General features: G+C 44.9%; 2 protein-coding genes across 2 annotated transcripts in view; one reads left to right on the top strand and one right to left on the bottom strand.

The window, feature by feature from the left end:
• The window catches only part of SLC28A1 (solute carrier family 28 member 1), a 105,726-nt gene extending 88,642 nt beyond the window's left edge, over nucleotides 1-17,084 (bottom strand). The window contains exon 1 of the mRNA XM_082256712.1: nucleotides 16,950-17,084. The gene's annotated coding sequence lies outside the window, so the exon portion shown is untranslated. The remainder of the gene's footprint in view (nucleotides 1-16,949) is intronic.
• On the top strand, nucleotides 9,435-13,912 carry LOC309552557 (uncharacterized protein; the record flags this gene model as incomplete). Its single annotated transcript, XM_082253510.1, is given in 2 exon segments — nucleotides 9,435-10,007; nucleotides 10,009-13,912. Coding segments are annotated over 2 exon segments (4,389 nt in total). The 3' UTR covers nucleotides 13,825-13,912.
• Nucleotides 17,085-20,471: the final 3,387 nt, after the last annotated feature.

Below are 20,471 nucleotides of genomic sequence, written 5' to 3'. Positions count from 1 at the left end.
GGGCTTTATCGATTGGCTAAAGACTTTGTATAGAGGGGCTGAAAGCTTCATGCTCGTAAATGGTTGGATCGGACGGCCCTTTGAGGTTGGCTTAAGTTTCAGGGGTAGAAGCACTTTTTCAGCGGTGTTATCTGCCCAGGAGGCCCTGGAATGGTGCAGGGCTGCAGGCTGGGAAAAGTACCTGATGGCATATTACAGGGCTCAAAATTTCAAGCCATGAGCTACTAGCCAGGCCTTAAGAGTTACTCGCCACTTGTTGCCCCACCCAAACCCCACCCTGCTCCGCCCCTAAACATGCCCTCTACATTGCAGAGTGCCCACAGCATGTCCCCTTAAATTGCAGAGCGCCCAAAGCATGTCCCCTTACATTGCAGAGCGCCCACAGCATGTCCCCTTACTTGCAGAGTGATCACACAGCATGTCCCCCTAATTGCAGAGCGATCACACAGCATGTCCCCCTAATTGCAGAGCGATCACACAGCATGTCCCCCTAATTGCAGAGCGATCACACAGCATGTCCCCCTAATTGCAGAGCGATCACACAGCATGTCCCCTTAATTGCAGAGCGATCACACAGCATGTCCCCTTAATTGCAGAGCGATCACACAGCATGTCCCCTTAATTGCAGAACAATCACACAGCATGTCCCCTTAATTGCAGAGCGATCACACAGCATGTCCCCTTAATTGCAGAACAATCACACAGCATGTCCCCTTAATTGCAGAGCGATCACACAGCATGTCCCCTTAATTGCAGAGCGATCACACAGCATGTCCCCTTAATTGCAGAACAATCACACAGCATGTCCCCTTAATTGCAGAGCGATCACACAGCATGTCCCCTTAATTGCAGAGCGATCACACAGCATGTCCCCCTAATTGCAGAGCGATCACACAGCATGTCCCCCTAATTGCAGAGCGATCACACAGCATGTCCCCCTAATTGCAGAGCGATCACACAGCATGTCCCCTTAATTGCAGAGCGATCACACAGCATGTCCCCCTAATTGCAGAGCGATCACACAGCATGTCCCCCTAATTGCAGAGCGATCATCACAGCATGTCCCCCTAATTGCAGAGCGATCACACAGCATGTCCCCTTAATTGCAGAGCGATCACACAGCATGTCCCCTTAATTGCAGAGCGATCACACAGCATGTCCCCTTAATTGCAGAGCGATCACACAGCATGTCCCCCTAATTGCAGAGCGATCACACAGCATGTCCCCCTAATTGCAGAGCGATCATCACAGCATGTCCCCCTAATTGCAGAGCGATCACACAGCATGTCCCCCTAATTGCAGAGCGATCACACAGCATGTCCCCCTAATTGCAGAGCGATCACACAGCATGTCCCCCTAATTGCAGAGCGATCACACAGCATGTCCCCTTAATTGCAGAGCGATCACACAGCATGTCCCCTTAATTGCAGAGCGATCACACAGCATGTCCCCTTAATTGCAGAGCGATCACACAGCATGTCCCCTTAATTGCAGAGCGATCACACAGCATGTCCCCTTAATTGCAGAGCGATCACACAGCATGTCCCCTTAATTGCAGAGTGATCACACAGCATGTCCCCTTAATTGCAGAGCGATCACACAGCATGTCCCCTTAATTGCAGAGCGATCACACAGCATGTCCCCTTAATTGCAGAGCGATCACACAGCATGTCCCCTTAATTGCAGAACAATCACACAGCATGTCCCCTTAATTGCAGAACAATCACACAGCATGTCCCCTTAATTGCAGAGCGATCACACAGCATGTCCCCTTAATTGCAGAGCGATCACACAGCATGTCCCCCTAATTGCAGAGCGATCACACAGCATGTCCCCCTAATTGCAGAGCGATCACACAGCATGTCCCCTTAATTGCAGAGCGATAACACAGCATGTCCCCCTAATTGCAGAGCGATCACACAGCATGTCCCCCTAATTGCAGAGCGATCACACAGCATGTCCCCCTAATTGCAGAGCGATCACACAGCATGTCCCCCTAATTGCAGAGCGATCACACAGCGTGCACTTACCTGCAGCAGGCGGCTTCTCATCAATCCTGTGCGTCCTCCGTGTCTCCCGAGTCCTCCTCCTCCTCCTCCTCGGCCAGTTACAATCGTTCGCCTTTTGGCCAATCAGGAAACACCTGCCTCCTGATTGGCCAGTAGGAGGATCAGGAGGAGGATCCCTGTGACAATAGTGAATACTCATTCGCTATTGTCACACAATGGGTGGGCTCAGGACGCAGTGCTCTGCTCCTAGAGCCCATCCTTTTCTAAAAAAGAAAAAGTGAAAGTAATCGCCGGCTGCTGTTAATGGCGGCAGCGGCGGCATGTGCAGCTCGCCATCCTCAAAATTCCACTCGCAAAATGCTAGTAGGCGAGTGGAATTTTTGAGGGCTGGCATATTATCAGGCAAAAGCTTTTGATCAGGTCAATCATGAGTACCTATGGCTGCTTCTTGGCAAGTATGGCCTGGAAGGGGGCTTTATCGATTGGCTGAAGACTTTGTATAGAGGGGCTGAAAGCTTCATGCTCGTAAATGGTTGGATCGGACGGCCCTTTGAGGTTGGCTTAAGTGTGCGTCAGGGGTGTCCTTTGAGTTCCCTGCTATACACGTTCGAAATCGATCCCTTCTTCAGATTAGAGAGCAGACCGTTGTGAAGAGTGCCTTTGGGCATTCCTGGTGAGCTCCCTTTGAGGGTTGTGGCCTATGTGATGACGTGTCTGTTTTCATCTCTGGGACAGGGGAGGCGGAGGAGGTGATGGAGCAGTATACTGAGGCATCTGGCTCAAAGATCAATCAGGATAAGAGTGACATTTTTTCGATGGGAGAGGAAGGCGATGTCTTTGAGCTTCCGGGCACCTTCCCAGAGCCCCCTGCAGGAAATTAAAGTTTTAGGCCTCAAATTTGGTCCCGGCGATTTCAGCCTTGCAAATTGGGAAAGCAGGCTACAAGATGCCCATGCCAAGGTTACCAGCTATAAAGAATGGAAACTCTCTTAGAGGGAAAGGATTGATCTGATTAAAACTTACCTGATCCCAGTATTTCTGTATGTCAGCTTTGTCTGTGTTTTGCCAGTGTCTCCCTATGCAAAGATCCACAGCTGTTTCTTCCTGCAGTTATGGGGGAACAAACTGAACCTCATTAGGAGGTCTGTAACCTACCTTTTCAGGCAAATAGGTGGCCTAGGTATGGTCACCATGGTGGTATTCTTTTCTCTGATGTTTTTGAAACATACTTTTGGTAACATGGTGGCAGAGGAACCGCCTGTGTGGGTTGGTATTTTTCAGTCCTTGTTTAGGCCTTTTCTGCGAAGCTGGGAGAATGGTGGACCACTAAAAAGTCTGAGGGTTAGACATGGTAAGTTCCCAGTTTATGTTGCCCCGTGCCTGAAAATGCTTTGGCAGTGGCGAGTGACGGCGGAGGAAATTAAGTCTCTTCCTATGAAGACCATAGAGAGGAGGGTTGTTGAATCTGCCATTAGTGAGCCACTGGCCTTGAGGGATTGCCCAGGCCTTGTTATGAGGGAGGGCCTGTGTTTGATTAATCTAGAGAGAATCCCTCTAAAGTTTTGGGATTTGTCCTGCCTCTCGTTCCATGGAAGACTCTATGTGAAGGGCAACTTGAAGCATTACTCTGCAGGGAACCGTGGTTGTCCAAGAGTGGAGTGTGGTGGTGTTGAGGAGACGATGGACCATTTCTTGCTTCGGTGCCCCTTCAATATAGAAGACTATAAGCGGGTGGGTGGGGCTCTGGGTATCCCTTTCCTTTCCCACTTGGTCGTACAGGTCTTTTGAGTCGCATCAGGATTTTGATTTTGAACCACTTTTTTTAGTTAGCTTAGTAGTCCATTACTTCACGTGGAATGAACATTGGACAATGGAGTCCTTCCTGTCGAGGTGGTGGTACACAACATTCTGGGTGAGGTTGGGAAGATTGGGAGTCTTGAGAAGGACAGATGGCGGCTGGGAACATGGACAAAGGCGCAGAGGAATGTCAGGTCCCGTAGCTCTGTCTGTCAGTCTCTGGGTGTGCGGCTTTTCTTTCTGTCCTTTCATGTCCCCTAGATTCTTAGAAGATCAGATTTTTGGAAAAAGGCTGCAGGCAAGGGTTAAATGTGTAATTGTTTCTTAGCCTGAGGGTGAGTTTAGGTGGAGGTTAGGGCTTTGTTGTGCATTATAATAATAATAATAATTGTGACAAACTCACTCAGGACAGGGGCTTTTGGAGGGGACTTGCCTACTGACTATGGGCCCTGGCTTTTAAGGTAGTCACTTTGGTTGGGGGGCCCGTGGAACCCAGCTTACCTTAGAGAGGTTGAGAAATCCCTCTCTCAGCTCTCTAGGCCCCTCTGTATGTGTAATTCACCCTGTGTCTATTAGGGTCACCAAGATAATGATGGACAACTACCTAATGGATACTGAGAATATGGTTATGGTAGACCCTTGCCATGAAGTCTGTAACTTCAAAATAATCAAGGCATTGCTTAGATGTGGATTCCAAGTACTTCAATGTAGGAGACAGTCTGCTACTGGGGTCTTGTGCTGTTGTCGTTTAATAAGGTGTTCTATATTTAAACCTAGGATAATGTGTAATGTACTTTGTTTTAGCCTTTTGCAGTGCTTTGTTAATTAGCATGTTAATTATAACACTGTCTGGGTCTGGATTGTTTCTGTCCAGATGGCTAGTTAATTAGCTTAGGTTAATTATGTTTCTGTATACAATTTCATCTGCATATGATAGTGTAATTAGGCTCACCTGACCTGGTGTGAGTTTGTTCAATACTAATTCCCGTTGTACCCTTCATCTAGTTTTGACTGATGTTTGGGTATGCGATTGCTGGGTTGATTTATTCTTCTTCTATGCTCGCTAGGATTTTGGGAACGATTGACTCAGCACTCCAGGCAATAAGGGCTATAGTCACAAAGTCCCTAGCTGGTTCGGGAGTGTGTGAAAGAATGGCTATTCTGAATTTCAGCATTCTTTACAATAATAATAGTACAGGTAATAACATATATCTTGGTTTGTATATTTGGTTTTGTTTATGTTTTCTGGCAAAAAGACTAGTTTGTTTATTTACGCTGAATTAGTGCCGGTTCACACTTGTGCGAGTGCCGGGTTCGCATGTAATATCGGAGCGCACTGCTCCGACATTACATGCGATCGGCTGTGCGGTGCGAGTTTAGCCATACAGTTTGTATGGCTAAATTCACATCGCACCCGCAGCAAACACGCACAGGAGGCATTTTTGCAGCCGCATCAGGATCGGATCGCACAGCGGTTCACACTTGTGCGATCCGATCCTGTGCGAACTGCACGATCGCACTGCGATATGCGATCAAACTGGGGGTGTCGTTAAGATTACATTGACACCCCCAGCGTATCGCATATGGCAGTGTGAACTGCCGGGGGTGCGTGCGCGATGCGGGAACAGGCTGCAAATTCGCAGCCTTCCCGCATCGCATAAGTGTGAACCGGCACTTATGCTACATTTTGTTTGTTTAAATATCATTTATTTTTTTTTGTATCTTAATATGTTTTTATTATGTTGTATGTTTGTAAGATTTTTAATAAACAAAAATTTACACTAGCATGTGAAAAGACTTTAAGGCCCCGTTCACATAGGGGCGATCCGACTTAGAGGGGCGACCTCCGAGGTTGCGGTGCGAGCAGCGTGCCGCGACCTCGGAGCGGCCGCCACGGACTTCATAACATTGAAGTCTATGGCGGTCGCCTCCGGGTCGCCCCAAAGAAGCTCCGGACCCTTTTTCTAAGTCGGAACGACTTGTGTCGCTCCTATTTTAACGGGTCCGCAGCTTCCCTATGGAAGGCGACCTACGGCGACCTGTGAGGCGACCAGGTCGCCTCACAGGTCGCCTTAGTGTGAACGGGGGCTTAGTTTGTCATTATGCTCCTATATGTGCATAAGCGGCAGAGACTAGATCAGAGTGGCTCCTCCCATTTTTGCCCTGTTTTCTCCATTCTCATTTGTTGTCTGCAACATTTTTTAAAACAAGAAACAGATGGCTGTATAATCATCCAATTACACATCTAATTCCTGGCAAAGAACCCTCCCACCACCCACTAATGCTAATGAACAAATTAGGAAAGATGGCATATGGCTAATATGAATAATGAATTATGTAAAAAAGTAAAAAGAAAAGAGGTACACATTAGGCAAGTTGTGTAAAGAGATTTTACAACAAGACTTCATGAAAGCAGTCCTTTTGATGGGATTGTAAGTTGCCTATTTGAGCCAATTGCAGTTTATGTAGCCATAAGGAAATTGCAAAATCTCATTTTATGTTTTACATGGGTTTATTTTGAATGCATTGTCTTCCTGCAACAGTATACAGTGGGTAAAATAAGTATTTAACATGTCATAATTTTTCTAGGTAAATATATTTCTAAAGGTGCTATTGACATGAAATTTTCACCACATGTAAGTAACAACCCATGCAACTTATACATACAAAGAAATCAAAACAAATATGTTCAGAATGTTATCTAAGTGTCATAAAAAGAAATGGCACTGGGAAAAAGTATTGAACGCATGAAGAAAGAGAGGTGCAAAAAGGCATGGAAAGCCAAGACACCAGCTAAAATCTATCAGTAATCAGAAAGCAAACTTTCCCCTTGTCAGTGCAAATTAATATCAGCTGGTTCAGTCTCAACTTATGGCCTATAAAATGTGTCTCATTACCAAGGTTTCACACAAGAAACATCTCATGATGGGTAAAAGCAAAGAGCTCTCTCAAGACCTTCGCAAGCTTATTGTTGCAAAACATACTGATGGCATTTGTTACAGAAGGATTTCTAAACTTCTGAAGGTTCTAGTGAGCACTGTTGGGGCCATAGTCCAGGAAGGGGAAAGAACATTATTTCACCATAAATCAGCCATGACCAGGTGCTCCTCGCAAGATTTCTGACAGAGGAGTGAAAAGAATTATCAGAAGAGTTGTCCAAGAGCTAAGGACCACTTGTGGAGAGCTTCACAAAGATCTGGAATTAGCAGGTAACATTGTTTGAAAGAAAACAATAAGTAATGCACTCAACCGCCATGGCCTGTATGCACACTCACTATACAAGACTCCATTGCTAAGAAAAAACCATGTTGAAGCTTGTTTAACCACTCCGGAGGATTTGGCTGCTCAAAGACCAGGGCCTATTTTGCGATTCGGCACTGCGTGATTTTAACGGACAATTGCACGGTTGTGCAACGCTGTACCCAAATGAAATCAGTGTCCTTTTTTTTCCCCACAAACAGAGCTTTCTTTTGGTGGTATTTGATCACCTGTGTGATTTTTATTTTTTGCGCTATAAACAAAAAAAGAGTGACAGTTTTGAAAAAATAACAATATTTTTCACATTTTTTTTATATGAAATTCTCAAAAAAAAATGTAAAAATCAAATTTTTTTTACATTTTAGGCCAATTTGTTTTCTCCTACATATTTTTGGTAAAGAAAATCACAAAAAGTGTATTTTGATTGGTTTGCGCAAAAGTTATTGCGTTTACTAACTACGGAAAAGATTTATAATTTTTATTGTTTTTTTTTTTTAACTAGTAATGGCGGCGATCTGCGATTTTTTTTGCGGACAGATCGGACCCCTGAATGACATTTTTGACACTTTTGGGAGTACCAGTGACATTACTACAGTAATCAGTGCTATAAATATGCACTGTTACTGTAAAAATGACACTGGCAGGGAAGAGGTTAACTTGGTTATTGGTTATTGGTGATCAGTGGGTTAAATGTATCCGTAGGGGCGTGATTCTAACTGTGGGGGGCGTGGCTTGTGATGTAACCACAGAGACATACGATCCTACATAGCAGGATTGCATAGCCTCTGTGCTTACATCAGGGAGAATGACAGATGGCTGTGTTTACATCAGCCGTCCGTCCTTCTCCTGTGGAAGATCGCGAGTGGCCAGCGGACATCGGAGCCGCTGGTCACACACGCAGGGAAGACAGGGAACTAGCGGGGCGGGAGCGCACCCACGGTGGTGGGTGCTCGCCCCCGGCAGCACGACCCCCCCACGGCAGCGAGCGCTCGCCCCCTACAGGCTCCTGGGCAAGCGACGTAGGTCTACGTCGCTTTGCCCAGGAGCGGCTGACTGCCGCAGTAAATAGTCATGCAGCGGTCGGCAAGCGGATAAAGTTTGCTGTACAACATTTAGACAAGCCTGTGAAATACTGGGAGAATTTAGTCTGTTCAGATGAGACCAAAAATAAACTTTTTCTATATTACACACCATGTTTGGAGGTCAAATGGCACTGCACAGCACCCCAAAAAAACCATACCAACAGTGACATTTGGAGGTGGGAACATCATGGTGCTGGGCTGTATTTCAATATATACGGTACTGGCCAACTTTACATAATTGAAGGAAGGATGAATGGAAAAATGTACCAAGACATTCTTGATAAAAATCTGCTGCCATCTACCAGGATGATGAAGATGAAACGAGGGTGGACATTTCAGCAAGACAATGATCCCAACACAAAGCCAAGGAAACTCTCAATTGGAATTAAAGAAAGAAAATAAAGCTGCTAGAATGGCCCAACCAATCACCCGACCTAAATCCAATTGAAAATGTATGGAAAGAACTAAAGATCAGAATTCATATAAGAAGCCCACGGAACCTTCAAGATTTGAAGACTGTTTGTGTGGAAGAATGGGCCAAAATCCCACCTGAGCAATACATGCGACTAGTTTCCCCATACAGGAGACGTCTTGAAGCTGTCATTACCAACAAAGGATTTTGTACAAAGTATTAAAAAAAATTTCAGTTTGAGTGTTTAATACTTTTTCCCAGTTTCATTCCATTTTATTACACATAACTTAATTTCTGAGCTTATTTGTTTTAGTTTCTTTGTATGTATGGATTGCATGGGTTGTTGTTACTCGCTGTATATGCTGGTAGAATATTTGGCTTCTGTCTATTCTAACTGTAGCGGAATGGACACTGAGAGTGTGTTGTTTTTGTTGGAAGAGTGAGGGAGCAGTGTCCCTCAGGAGATGGGTGGGGGTTTGTTATTGTTAAATACCTGCAGTCTATTGTTCCTGTAAGTAAGGTTATTATGGGATGTTCAGCCATGTGTGTGGGATGGCTCAAAGAGGGAGGGGTTTTCCTAGATTGGAGATCCCTTGTCTTTTCAATAAACAAACTTAGTCTAATTTGACTCTCAGAACTGTGTGTCGTCCAGTTACTGGGGGGGTTTTGCCTTGGATATTTAAGTATTTCCTCAGCTCCAAGTATTATACAGCGGAGATACCTAGGCTGGGTATTGGAGCTCCGTTACATTGGTGGCAAGCGGTCGGATACAAGCCTTGCAGCAAGAGGAAGCAGCATTCGTATGGATTTGGATACATAAACGGCAACGGGAGAACCGCAGTTTGTACAAATTCGGTTACACGAATGGAAGTGTGAATGGAGACGAACTATGCTGGATTAAAACGAGCCACGTTAAAGGATTTGCTGGAAGCAAGAGGGAAGATAGCCAGCAATAAAACCAAAGCCACGCTGATTGCAGAGCTGACCGAGGAGGATCGGGCACGCAGTATGGTTACGGAAGCCATGGATACAGAATTTGACAAAGAAGTGAAACGCAGGCTAGCGTTTTATGGAGAAAACCCCTCAATAGAGCTGGTACAGGCAACGTTAGCCCAAGTGGATGCCTTCATCACAGCAAGAGAGGATCGGGAGAACCAACTCCGGCTGGCAGAGCAGCGTGCCTTGGAGAGTCGGCCAACTACTACACAGGCACCAGAGACAAGATTAAAGGTACCACATGATGCCTTTAAAAAGTTTGTGGAAGCAGAGGAAGAGATCGATGGCTTCCTGCAAGATTTTGAACGGCAATGCAGGCTGTACCAAGTACCACTGACAGACTGGGTACGGATCCTAGCTGGTAAACTGTCAGGCCGTGCAGCAGAAGCCTACAGAGCCGTGCCAGAGGAGGAAATCTCAAGCTATAGCCGGGTAAAGGAAGTGATTTTGGCCAAGATATGCCATCACCCCAGAAGCGTACAGGAGACGCTTCAGGGAAACCAAGAAACAGGAGAAGGACTCCCACACCGAATGGGCTTGCCATATGCAGAGGGCAGCCCAAGCCTGGCTACAAGCCAGTCAGGCAACCACAGCAGAAGCGATCACCCAGCTGATTTTACTGGAACAATTCTATAACGGTCTAAACCCAGAGGTACAGGAGTGGGTAAGGGACCGCAAACCTACCACTCTCCCTGAAGCGGCCAGGCAGGCCGATGAATATCAAGATGCCCGCAGGCAATCACGGAGTAGCTTCAGACCAAACCCCAGACCACTGAACAATAACCCAGGGTTGCCAGCACCACAACGACCAGGACTAATCCCTAACCCTCCGGCAAATCGATACCCCGGGCGCAACGGAGTGCAGTGCCATTTGTGCAAGAAATTTGGCCACTATCAGAGAGACTGCGCAAAGAACCAGGAACAAGCAGCGTGGATCCGACCAGGGCCACCTCCCCCAGCACGGGCTGCCGCTCATTGTTATCAAGCTGAGGCTGCCCCAGACAACCTCAGAGCTGAAGAATTGGAAGAACATTGGAGTATCCTACATGAGGCTGACCCTGTACAGGCTGCTACCGACAACAGGCAACACCATTGCCAGTCAGTACAGCTGAATGGAAAGACTGCTGAAGGTCTACGAGATTCCGGCGCCACCCTCACACTGGTCAAACGTCACCTGGTTCCAGATGCCGACCGCACCGGGGGTTCCGTAGCCGTACGGGTTGCAGGGAGAGCAATACACAGGCTACCCACGGCAAGAGTACACCTGAACTGGGGTGCTGGATCCGGATTAATTCATGTGGGGTTGATCCAGGAACTTCCCGCTGATGTCCTGCTGGGGAATGATCTCGGCCAGTTGACTTCAGCTTTTGTACCAGCCCAGGTCACCAACGAGGCATACCCGGTTACCACCCGGTCCCAGGCCCACACCACGGAAAACAGCACGCCCTCTGAGGGCCCGGTAATACTAATTCCCCAAAGTGTTAACCTCATTCCCTGGGATACTCCCACAGCATTTGGGCAGGAAACCCTTAGTGACCCCACGTTACAGGTCTATAGGGATAAAGTAGCCCAGTCACAGGCAGGATTAGAGGGAGAGAAATATTCCTGGCACCAGGGGTTATTGTACCGTGACTCAGAGAGGGTCGCAGCAGGGTCCCTACCAGTCCCCACCCGACAATTAGTGGTCCCCCAGAAATACAGGAGAGAATTAATGCAGATAGCCCATGATATCCCCCTGTCGGGCCACTTAGGGGTCAGCCGCACTAGATACCGGCTTACCCACACCTTCTTTTGGCCTGGCATCTCCAAAGATGTGAGACAATACTGTCAAACGTGTGACACCTGTCAACGGGTAGGGAAACGGGGGGATCGCCACAAGGCCAAATTACAACCCCTACCCATCATAGAGGAGCCATTCGGACGGGTAGCGGTAGATATTGTAGGACCCCTTGCCAAACCCAGCCCGTCCGGCAAAAGGTACATCCTAACAATAGTGGACTATGCGACCCGCTATCCGGAGGCTGTGGCTCTAACAAATATACACGCGGAGACAGTGGCTGAGGCACTGATGCGGGTCTTCTCCCGGATGGGCTTTCCCAGGGAGATAGTTTCGGATCGGGGCACTCAGTTCACTGCGGAAGTCACCCAACAGCTTTGGAGACTGTGTGGCATTAAGCCAATCATTAGTTCTTCCTACCACCCCCAGACAAATGGTCTATGTGAAAGGTTCAATGGCACATTGAAAAAAATGCTCCGAACTTTCACAGCCACGAGTCGGGACTGGGAGAGATTCCTGCCGCACCTGCTATTTGCTTACAGGGAGGTGCCACAGGAATCTACAGGATTCTCCCCCTTCGAACTACTGTTCGGACGGAGAGTAAGGGGACCCCTTGATTTAATCCGGGAACACTGGGAAGGAGCAGTAGGTGAGGATGGTACCCCTGTTATACCCTATGTGTTGGAGTTCCGTGACCACTTGGAGGAACTGACTCAGAATGTGCGTACTAACCTCCAGGCGGCGCAGACTCGCCAGCGCCAATGGTATGACAGAGGCGCCAGAGGACGTAGCTTTCAGACTGGCCAAAAGGTTTTGATTTTAAAACCTGTTCGCCATGACAAGCTACAGGCCTCCTGGCAGGGCCCATACCAAGTAGTGGAGAAGAGGTGCGACACCACTTACGTGATTGGTCCTTGCTCTGGGAGTGGGGGGAGACGCATGCTCCATGTGAACATGCTCAAACCCTATTATAAGAGAACGGAGGATGTGGCTGCAATCTGTGCGCCCGCCTACGACGAGTTTGAGAATCTTCCCTTACCAGATCTTCTGGGGGAGGATGATATGATTGGCACCTTAGATGAGGTTCAGCTGGGGGTAAGGTTAAACCCCCAAGAACGCATCCAGGCAAGGCAATTGCTAACCACGAAGGGAGCAACATTCTCAAACGTACCTGGATACACTCCACTAGTGATGCACCGAGTAGACACTTTGGAACAGCCACCCCTCAGACAGACTCCCTACAGAATACCTGAGGCTGTCAAAGAACACATGAGACGGGAGATACAAGAGATGCTCCGTCTCGGAGTCATAGAACCCTCTGATAGTCCTTGGGCTTCTCCGGTGGTCTTGGTACCGAAGAGGGATGGAACTACCCGCTTCTGTGTAGACTACCGGAGACTCAATGACAAAACAGTATCAGATGCTTACCCCATGCCCAGGATAGACGAGCTCTTAGATCGAATAGCCAGAGGTCGATACCTCACGACCATCGATCTATGTAAGGGATATTGGCAAATCCCCCTAGCCCCAGATGCCATTCCCAAGTCGGCCTTTGTCACCCCCTTTGGGTTGTTCCAATTCAAGGTCATGCCCTTCGGGATGAAAAACGCCCCAGCCACGTTCCAACGGATGGTGGATCAGCTGCTTGATGGCTTCCAAGATTATGCATGTGCATACTTGGATGATATCGCGATTTTTAGTGAGACTTGGGAGGAGCATCTGAGACACATAGGAGCGGTGATAGACCGGATCAGAGAGGCCGGTCTAACCCTCAAACCAAGCAAATGTCATATTGGGATGGCGGAAGTGCAGTACTTGGGACACCGGGTGGGGTGTGGGAAACAAATGCCTGAACCCGCCAAAGTTGAGGCAGTGGCCAAGTGGCCAACCCCCCGTACCAAAACCCAGGTTTTAGCATTCCTAGGGACGGCTGGCTACTACCGCAAATTCGTCCCGAACTACAGCACCCTGGCAAAACCCCTCACTGATCTGACTAGAAAGAACCTACCCCGCCAAGTAGTATGGGCCCCAGAGTGTGAACAGGCATTCCAACAGCTCAAACAGGCCCTTGTTAATAGTCCTGTACTAGCGGCTCCCAATCCATCTAAACGATTCCTTGTTCACACAGATGCTTCAATGTTTGGATTGGGCGCGGTATTGAGCCAGGTCGGAGAAGATGGCGGAGAACACCCTGTAGCTTACTTGAGCAGGAAGCTTCTCCCCAGGGAAGTCAGCTACGCCGCCATAGAAAAAGAATGCCTGGCTGTGGTGTGGGCCCTAAAGAAGCTTCAGCCCTACTTGTATGGACAACAGTTCACCCTACTCACAGATCACAACCCGTTGGTATGGCTAAACCGAGTGGCAGGGGACAATGCCCGGTTGTTGCGCTGGAGTTTGGCGTTACAACCGTATGACTTTACTATTCACTACCGCCCCGGAAAACAGAATGGCAATGCTGACGGGTTATCGCGACAAACTGAACTGGAAAAATGATCTGTGAGTACTCCCCGGACATCCCCAAGCCGATCCGTTATGGATCAGACTGTGTATGCCGGCTTGTGGTTAAGGGGGAGCAGTGTAGCGGAATGGACACTGAGAGTGTGTTGTTTTTGTTGGAAGAGTGAGGGAGCAGTGTCCCTCAGGAGATGGGTGGGGGTTTGTTATTGTTAAATACCTGCAGTCTATTGTTCCTGTAAGTAAGGTTATTATGGGATGTTCAGCCATGTGTGTGGGATGGCTCAAAGAGGGAGGGGTTTTCCTAGATTGGAGATCCCTTGTCTTTTCAATAAACAAACTTAGTCTAGTTTGACTCTCAGAACTGTGTGTCGTCCAGTTACTGGGGGGGTTTTGCCTTGGATATTTAAGTATTTCCTCAGCTCCAAGGATTATACAGCGGAGATACCTAGGCTGGGTATTGGAGCTCCGTTACACTAACCCTGGACATAAACAGTATGCATGTGTATGGTGCAGTAAGCAAGTACTGATGTAATTCAAGGATATAGAAAAAGAGGTCAAAACTGTTTCATTAGGGCCCTGTGGTTTCCACACCACTGTTAGTTGATAATGCAACAAAGCCATTGGTGTGCCCAGCATATAACATTAGGAGCACAGAGCACAAAAACACATGCATGTATATCAGAAGAGCAGTGGACAATGTCAGTAGAGCAGAGATTGGTGTAAGTAGGGCAGTGGATAATGTCAGTAGTTTTTTATCTTTACTATTTTTTACAATATGTTTTATTATTTTTTTTACAATTTTTTTAGAAGAATCATTGGGGGCTTTGGTAAATATCAGGGGTTTAAATAGACACTTGATGTCTCAATTTTGAGACAGAGAAAGGGACTGAGGAACAGAAATTCCCCAGTCCCTTTCTCTGCAGCCTCAGTTGCACAGGACAGTGAGTGAATGGGAAATGCTCTGTGCTAAGCAGATTCCTGTTCATTCACAACCTGAAGCATGGTAAACATAGTTTATTATGCTCAGTTAAGAATGAACTCAAGAGCTAGTTACAGATCACTCACTGTGTTCATTTGAAAAAGGAAGGGGCTGGTAAATGAAATATTTACTAGCCCCTTTCACTACTCTCCATTCTGAAACATCTCCCACAGCAGCCGGTGGGAGAGAAGAGGAGGGAAGGCGGAAGCACTTCAGGAGGCAGACAGGGGGTGCCAGAAAGCAGGTGGAATAGGCACTGCACAGGGTGATTAGGGTGTGCCCAGGCACACTCGGCACACCCCCGTGTGCACACCTATGAACAAAGCAAACATATTTGGCCAAGCCAGCCTGTCATTTCATGCAGCAGGCAATGCACTTTCATAACATAGGGAGTGGTTAATTGACTTTAGGACAATGGTAGTGGCATCCTTTTCAGTAGCACAAGGGCAATCATAAGCACATCATGCCACCTTTCTCAGTCACTTAATGTGTTGACTAACAGAAAGGGATGAGGCAGAGCTGCATGTGTTCTACCTGAAGAAAAGTCAAAGCATGCAGGACTCAGAGTGCATAGAATGAAGTATAGGCATAGCAACATTCTAAGAATAACTGCAGCTGTTCTGAAAGCAATTGGTTGCTCTGCTTCCTATTTAGTGTTTGATATAAACATATAAAATATTACATTTTATTCATCCTGTGCTAATATTTTACCAATATATACTAAGCTATTAAAAATGTAAGGTGTGCGCTCATTTGTAGACAATCCCCATTTTTAAAGCAGAAGTGATCAAACCAAATGCATAACTTAGCAAACCAGGAACAGGTAAGAATTAGAATTGAATAAATGAAAAGCAAAGAAAGTTTTATTCATTTCAGGAAATACATAGTTAAACCACAGAGCTAATGAGTGAAACAGGGTTGTTTCAGTGGCATAGTCCTTGACTTTAAAAGGCCACTAAAGCCAGATAGTAGTTTTCATATATAACATTCATGCATACAATTTAAATAGTTAAGGAGATTAATATGAAAAAAGATATCCAACATCAAAGTGGCAGCAGTAAGAAATACTTGACAAACAGTTGACTAACCGTCCAGCAAACCCATGGAATACAACAAACAACTTTCATTCTGTCACTCACTTAACCCTTCAATAATAGCTTATGTTGGTTCTACAAAACAGTAAATTGCCTACATTCTTTTTAGAACAGTCTCTAACATATAATATATTAATTTAAATATTTTTGTCATAGTTGTATAGTGGAAGCTATTCAATCAAGCTACATGCTCATAAATTTGAATTGTTGAATTGTTGTACACATTTGCTGTAAAGGAAAGACATAATGCCAAAAAGGTAAAGTTTGGTCTCTACTCATATCTATCTGAGCACCATAAAAAAGATTTATACAATGTATTACAATGAATAACTTATAGCAATTTTATATTAAAGGTACCTCCATGCTCCTCTAATTCCCCTTCTTTTTAGATTGATTTAATTGGCTGCAACCTTTTGGATTTGCATGTGAGAATGTTTGCTATAGTCCCAGATTTGTATATGAAACCTACACATTTCTTGCCACCTTATATATCATGTTGACTCTGTCCATATCAGAGGACAATGCAGCATAAGTATCCCATACATCTATATGTAAAATAGCTTTTAGTTTGTTATGCTTTAACATAAGAATACATTCAGATTTGAAACTTAATAAAAAATATAAAAATTGTAATATACTGTAACTTGTTGGTGCATCTAAAGCAACATTAAAAAAAAAACCAAATATAATTACAGAAGAAGTAACATTTATTTTTACTATAACAGGATCATTTAAAGTGTACATTCAATTGCCAAGAGAGAATCATGGTGCCTGCCATTGCTGACCTTGCTAGTTACTTGGCTGCCTGACTCTCTTGCTTCAATATTTTAAAATACTGGTTTAGAGCAAGATGCAGACAAAATACTTATATCTGGCTTTACTGATCTGTATACTTGTTTCGGGTCAGTGATACGTAAACTGTAAGAGTTAGTGGGTTAGGATAACATCCAATCAACAATATTTTTTTTTTAGAAAAAAGTGAACAATGGCAGCCTCCCCTTCCTAAAAGTTCTACTAAGCATAAGAGTTCAGTGTCATTACTGATTGTGCTAGTATGTAACCTATTTATGATAAAATAAGGATCTTACTTGAATTCCTGTTTGTTCCGCTTTTGGTTCTCAAAGTTTTGAGAAGTTATAAGGAGTTTTCAGTTGCTCATATCCTTAGTCTTGGAGAATAATATCAGCAGTATAGAATGATCAAACAACAGCAAAGTCCAAAACTACGTCAGCTGATTAGTGATTCCCACTACCATGTAATGGTTTACTGCTTAAAAGTAGAGTAACTCATTCTAAGTAAGTGATCAGCACACCCACATTTGTGCCGTTACCTGTTCATGACACTTATTATATCTTCTAGAAGCTTTCAATCTTTCAAATGTATATAAATTCTGATAACTTGAATGTTTTTTTTCCAATGATTCCATTGGAATGTAACACATCAAGTGTACATTGGACATTATTATATTGTTACTATTTCAGATAAAACCTGCTTGATTATCTTAATCTACCAATTCCTTGGTATTGTAAAAATGCACACCCCTTGTGATCCTTGAACTTATTTTTTTACTCAAAGTAATTGCTACCCATAAAATGAAAGATAAAGTTATGTTTAATAACATATGCAAATCCTAACTGTGCTGTTACTTTCAGCTACTAAGTACTGTCACAATTTTCCAGAGATCTGGTGTATCTACTGATTCCCAGTTGGTGCTACAAAAAATAGTAGTTGTGGCAATTTAGAATAAAACTAAAGCAAGCTTATACTGTATCCGTAGCTTGACTTTGCCTGACCTGGATTCGCTGTTGCTTCCTGCCAAGCTGGCAAGGTAGAAACTCTTTAGGAGAAACTCTGCCATATTATGTTCCACATACTCGAGGCCCGAGGCCCACCTCTCACACAGTACTCATATTTTCCTGGCTCAAAGCCCATCTGCTTAAATAAAGAAAGCCCACACTGGATGCTTTTCAAAGGTTTACTGAATAACAAGATGGTCAAGAACTTGGCATAAAAGCTTCTTAACTTTAACTTTTCCCGTTCACAGTGCAGAACACATTAGTGCCACCAAATCAAACTCTTAAAGTCCTGCCAACTTCCCATATGCTCTTTCATAAGTCCCCCAGTAATGGGTCCTCACATGGAGTCTATCCCTGGGCCTAGGCCCAGAAGCCCTACTATTCTCTAGGCTACAAACCTACATGCTGTAATGCAGGGGTAGGCAGCTTCCATTCGGTATCTGCCCAGGTCCCCTCCAGAGTCCACACCAGAATATATAGAGTACAGTTTTCCACAAACTAGCATCAGCCAGAAGAGTGATCTCCCTAAAAGGAGAACTAACACCTGCATTCATGTTATACCTGCAGCTTGTCTGGAATGCAGGCACCACTAGGTGCTTGCATGGGTACTCAGCTTCTTTCCAGCACATCCCTGGAGCAATAAATCCCAGGATGCTGTACAGCTTAAAATGGAACCAGACCACCATTTAGCCTGCTCCTTCTTGCAGCCTGTAGTCCATTTGTTCTTGTTGTGGGTGGCCTAACAGCAGAGATGTATAGTAACGAAGTAGAACTACTTAAGTACTGTACTTAAGTACCGAAATGCGGTATCTGTACTTTCCTAGAGTAGAATTTTTTTCTCCTACTTCTACTTTTACTTCACTACATTTTTTTGATGATTTTGATACTTCTACTCAAGTATTTTTTTTTGTGCTGCATAGTTACTCGTTACTTTTAAAAAAATTACCACTGCCAGAACAGTAGATGGCAGGTTGCATAAAGCTCAAAAAAATGTGTATAATGTCATTTGTAAATCAGCGCATACGAAAATAAAGGCTGTGTATAATAAAAGCTGCTATACCAAATCTTTCCAATAAAAAGAAAATATGAAACAAACAAATAAATGGTGCTACAGTGCTTAAAGTGCATCAAGAAACTACTAACAAACACAGGTTAATCATTTGAATAAATCATTTGAAATAATAAAAAACAATATGATGTTCAAACTTTTGACTTCTTTCTTTAATAACTACATAACACAGTACTTGTACTTTTACTTTCAGTACTTGAGTAGAATTTTTTTTTCAAAACTACTGGTACTTTTTACTTTTAGTACTTAAGTAGCAAATTTTTTGAAAAAACTACTTGCAATACTTAAGTAAAAAAAATGTTGAATACTTTAGTACTTCTACTTAAGTAACTTTTTCTGCGAGCACTTCCACTTCTACTCAAGTCACTTTTTGATCGAGCACTTGTACTTTTACTCAAGTAGAAATTTTGAGTACTTTATACAAGTCTGCCTAACAGGCTGCTAGGAAAGCAGAGGCAGCAGTAAGGGGTGCAGCTGGTTTTCTTATTTATATCTAGTGTTTTTCTTTTTAATATTTCATTAAAACTAGTATCTCCTGGAAAAATTAACCTAAAGAGATAAGAGATGTAGCAACAACAGCTAACAGCATGTTTCCATGTCTACATGAATACTGGGGATGCTTTTGAAAATGCAGAGGTCATAGACGGAAGGCAATGGTTGACAGAGATGACTGAAATGGTGTCTGATGCGGCAGAAGGATGTCCCATGATCAATTGTGGTGGGCAGCCCATGCACTGGTAGTGTTGAAGTGTAGAGTAGGACCCAGAGGGTAGACCTGGTAGGCAGGGTAGCCAGGATCTGGTTCTGGTAGGTAGGCAGACATAGACTGGAAGCTGCGTCAAGGTTTTACATGGTTAGACTACTGGAAGAGGAGATGTGGTCATGAGCCAGGCCAGGGTTTTACACAGGTAGGCAGTCGGTAGCAGAGGAAGGGTCCAGAGAGAGCGGGGTCATGCACAGGTAAGAAGCTGACGGCGGAAGTAGGGTGTCAGAAAAAACACGCTCAAACCCGTGCTCAAAGGAAATACTGTGCTCAAAGGAATGTGCATGCACATAGAATAGTCCATAGAACTGTGCACAGGATTAGGACCTTGAGCGCAACTACACAAGCATGTGTGCATACTGTGTGTGTTCATGAGCGCGAGCGTGCATGCTTGATGAACTAGTGATTCACTGGCTGAGGTACATCGAAGATATTCTCATACTGTGGGGGGGGGGGGGGGACAGTGGTTCAACTGAAGAAATTTCTCCGTGAAATGAATCATAACAATATGAATATCAGATTAACATATATATTTGATACGAAAGTGATTCAATTTATAGACTTAAATATCATATCAACTGAGGGGTCCCTAACTACCAGCAACCACAGAAAAAAGACAGTCATCATCCTGGGTCATTAAAAAACGGCATCCCAATCGGTCAGTTCCTCCGAATTAGGCAGGACTGTTCTGATTTGGAACCGTTCAATGAGGAGGCTTCCAAACTGTATAAAAGATTTAGGGAGAGAGGGTACTCTCATTGAGTCCTTTGGAGAGCAAAGAAGAGGGCCTTACAGACTAATAGGAATACACTGTTAACTAAGAAAATCACTAAGGTGGTCAATAATGAGGAACTCCAGAGCTATTTGAGGTTTATCACCAAATATGGAAGACAGTGGAAGAGTTTTCAGACGGTGCTCCAGAAGCACTGGCACATTCTTACATCCTTACATCTGATCCTTCCATTGCAAAAATCACAGGACC

This window comes from Pelophylax lessonae, assembly GCF_965119305.1.
Source record: "Pelophylax lessonae genome assembly, chromosome: 4".
In the NCBI taxonomy this organism is placed as follows: Eukaryota; Metazoa; Chordata; class Amphibia; order Anura; family Ranidae; genus Pelophylax; species Pelophylax lessonae.
The sequence above is the reverse complement of the archived record's forward strand: the minus strand, read 5'-3'. Positions and strand labels throughout refer to the sequence as shown.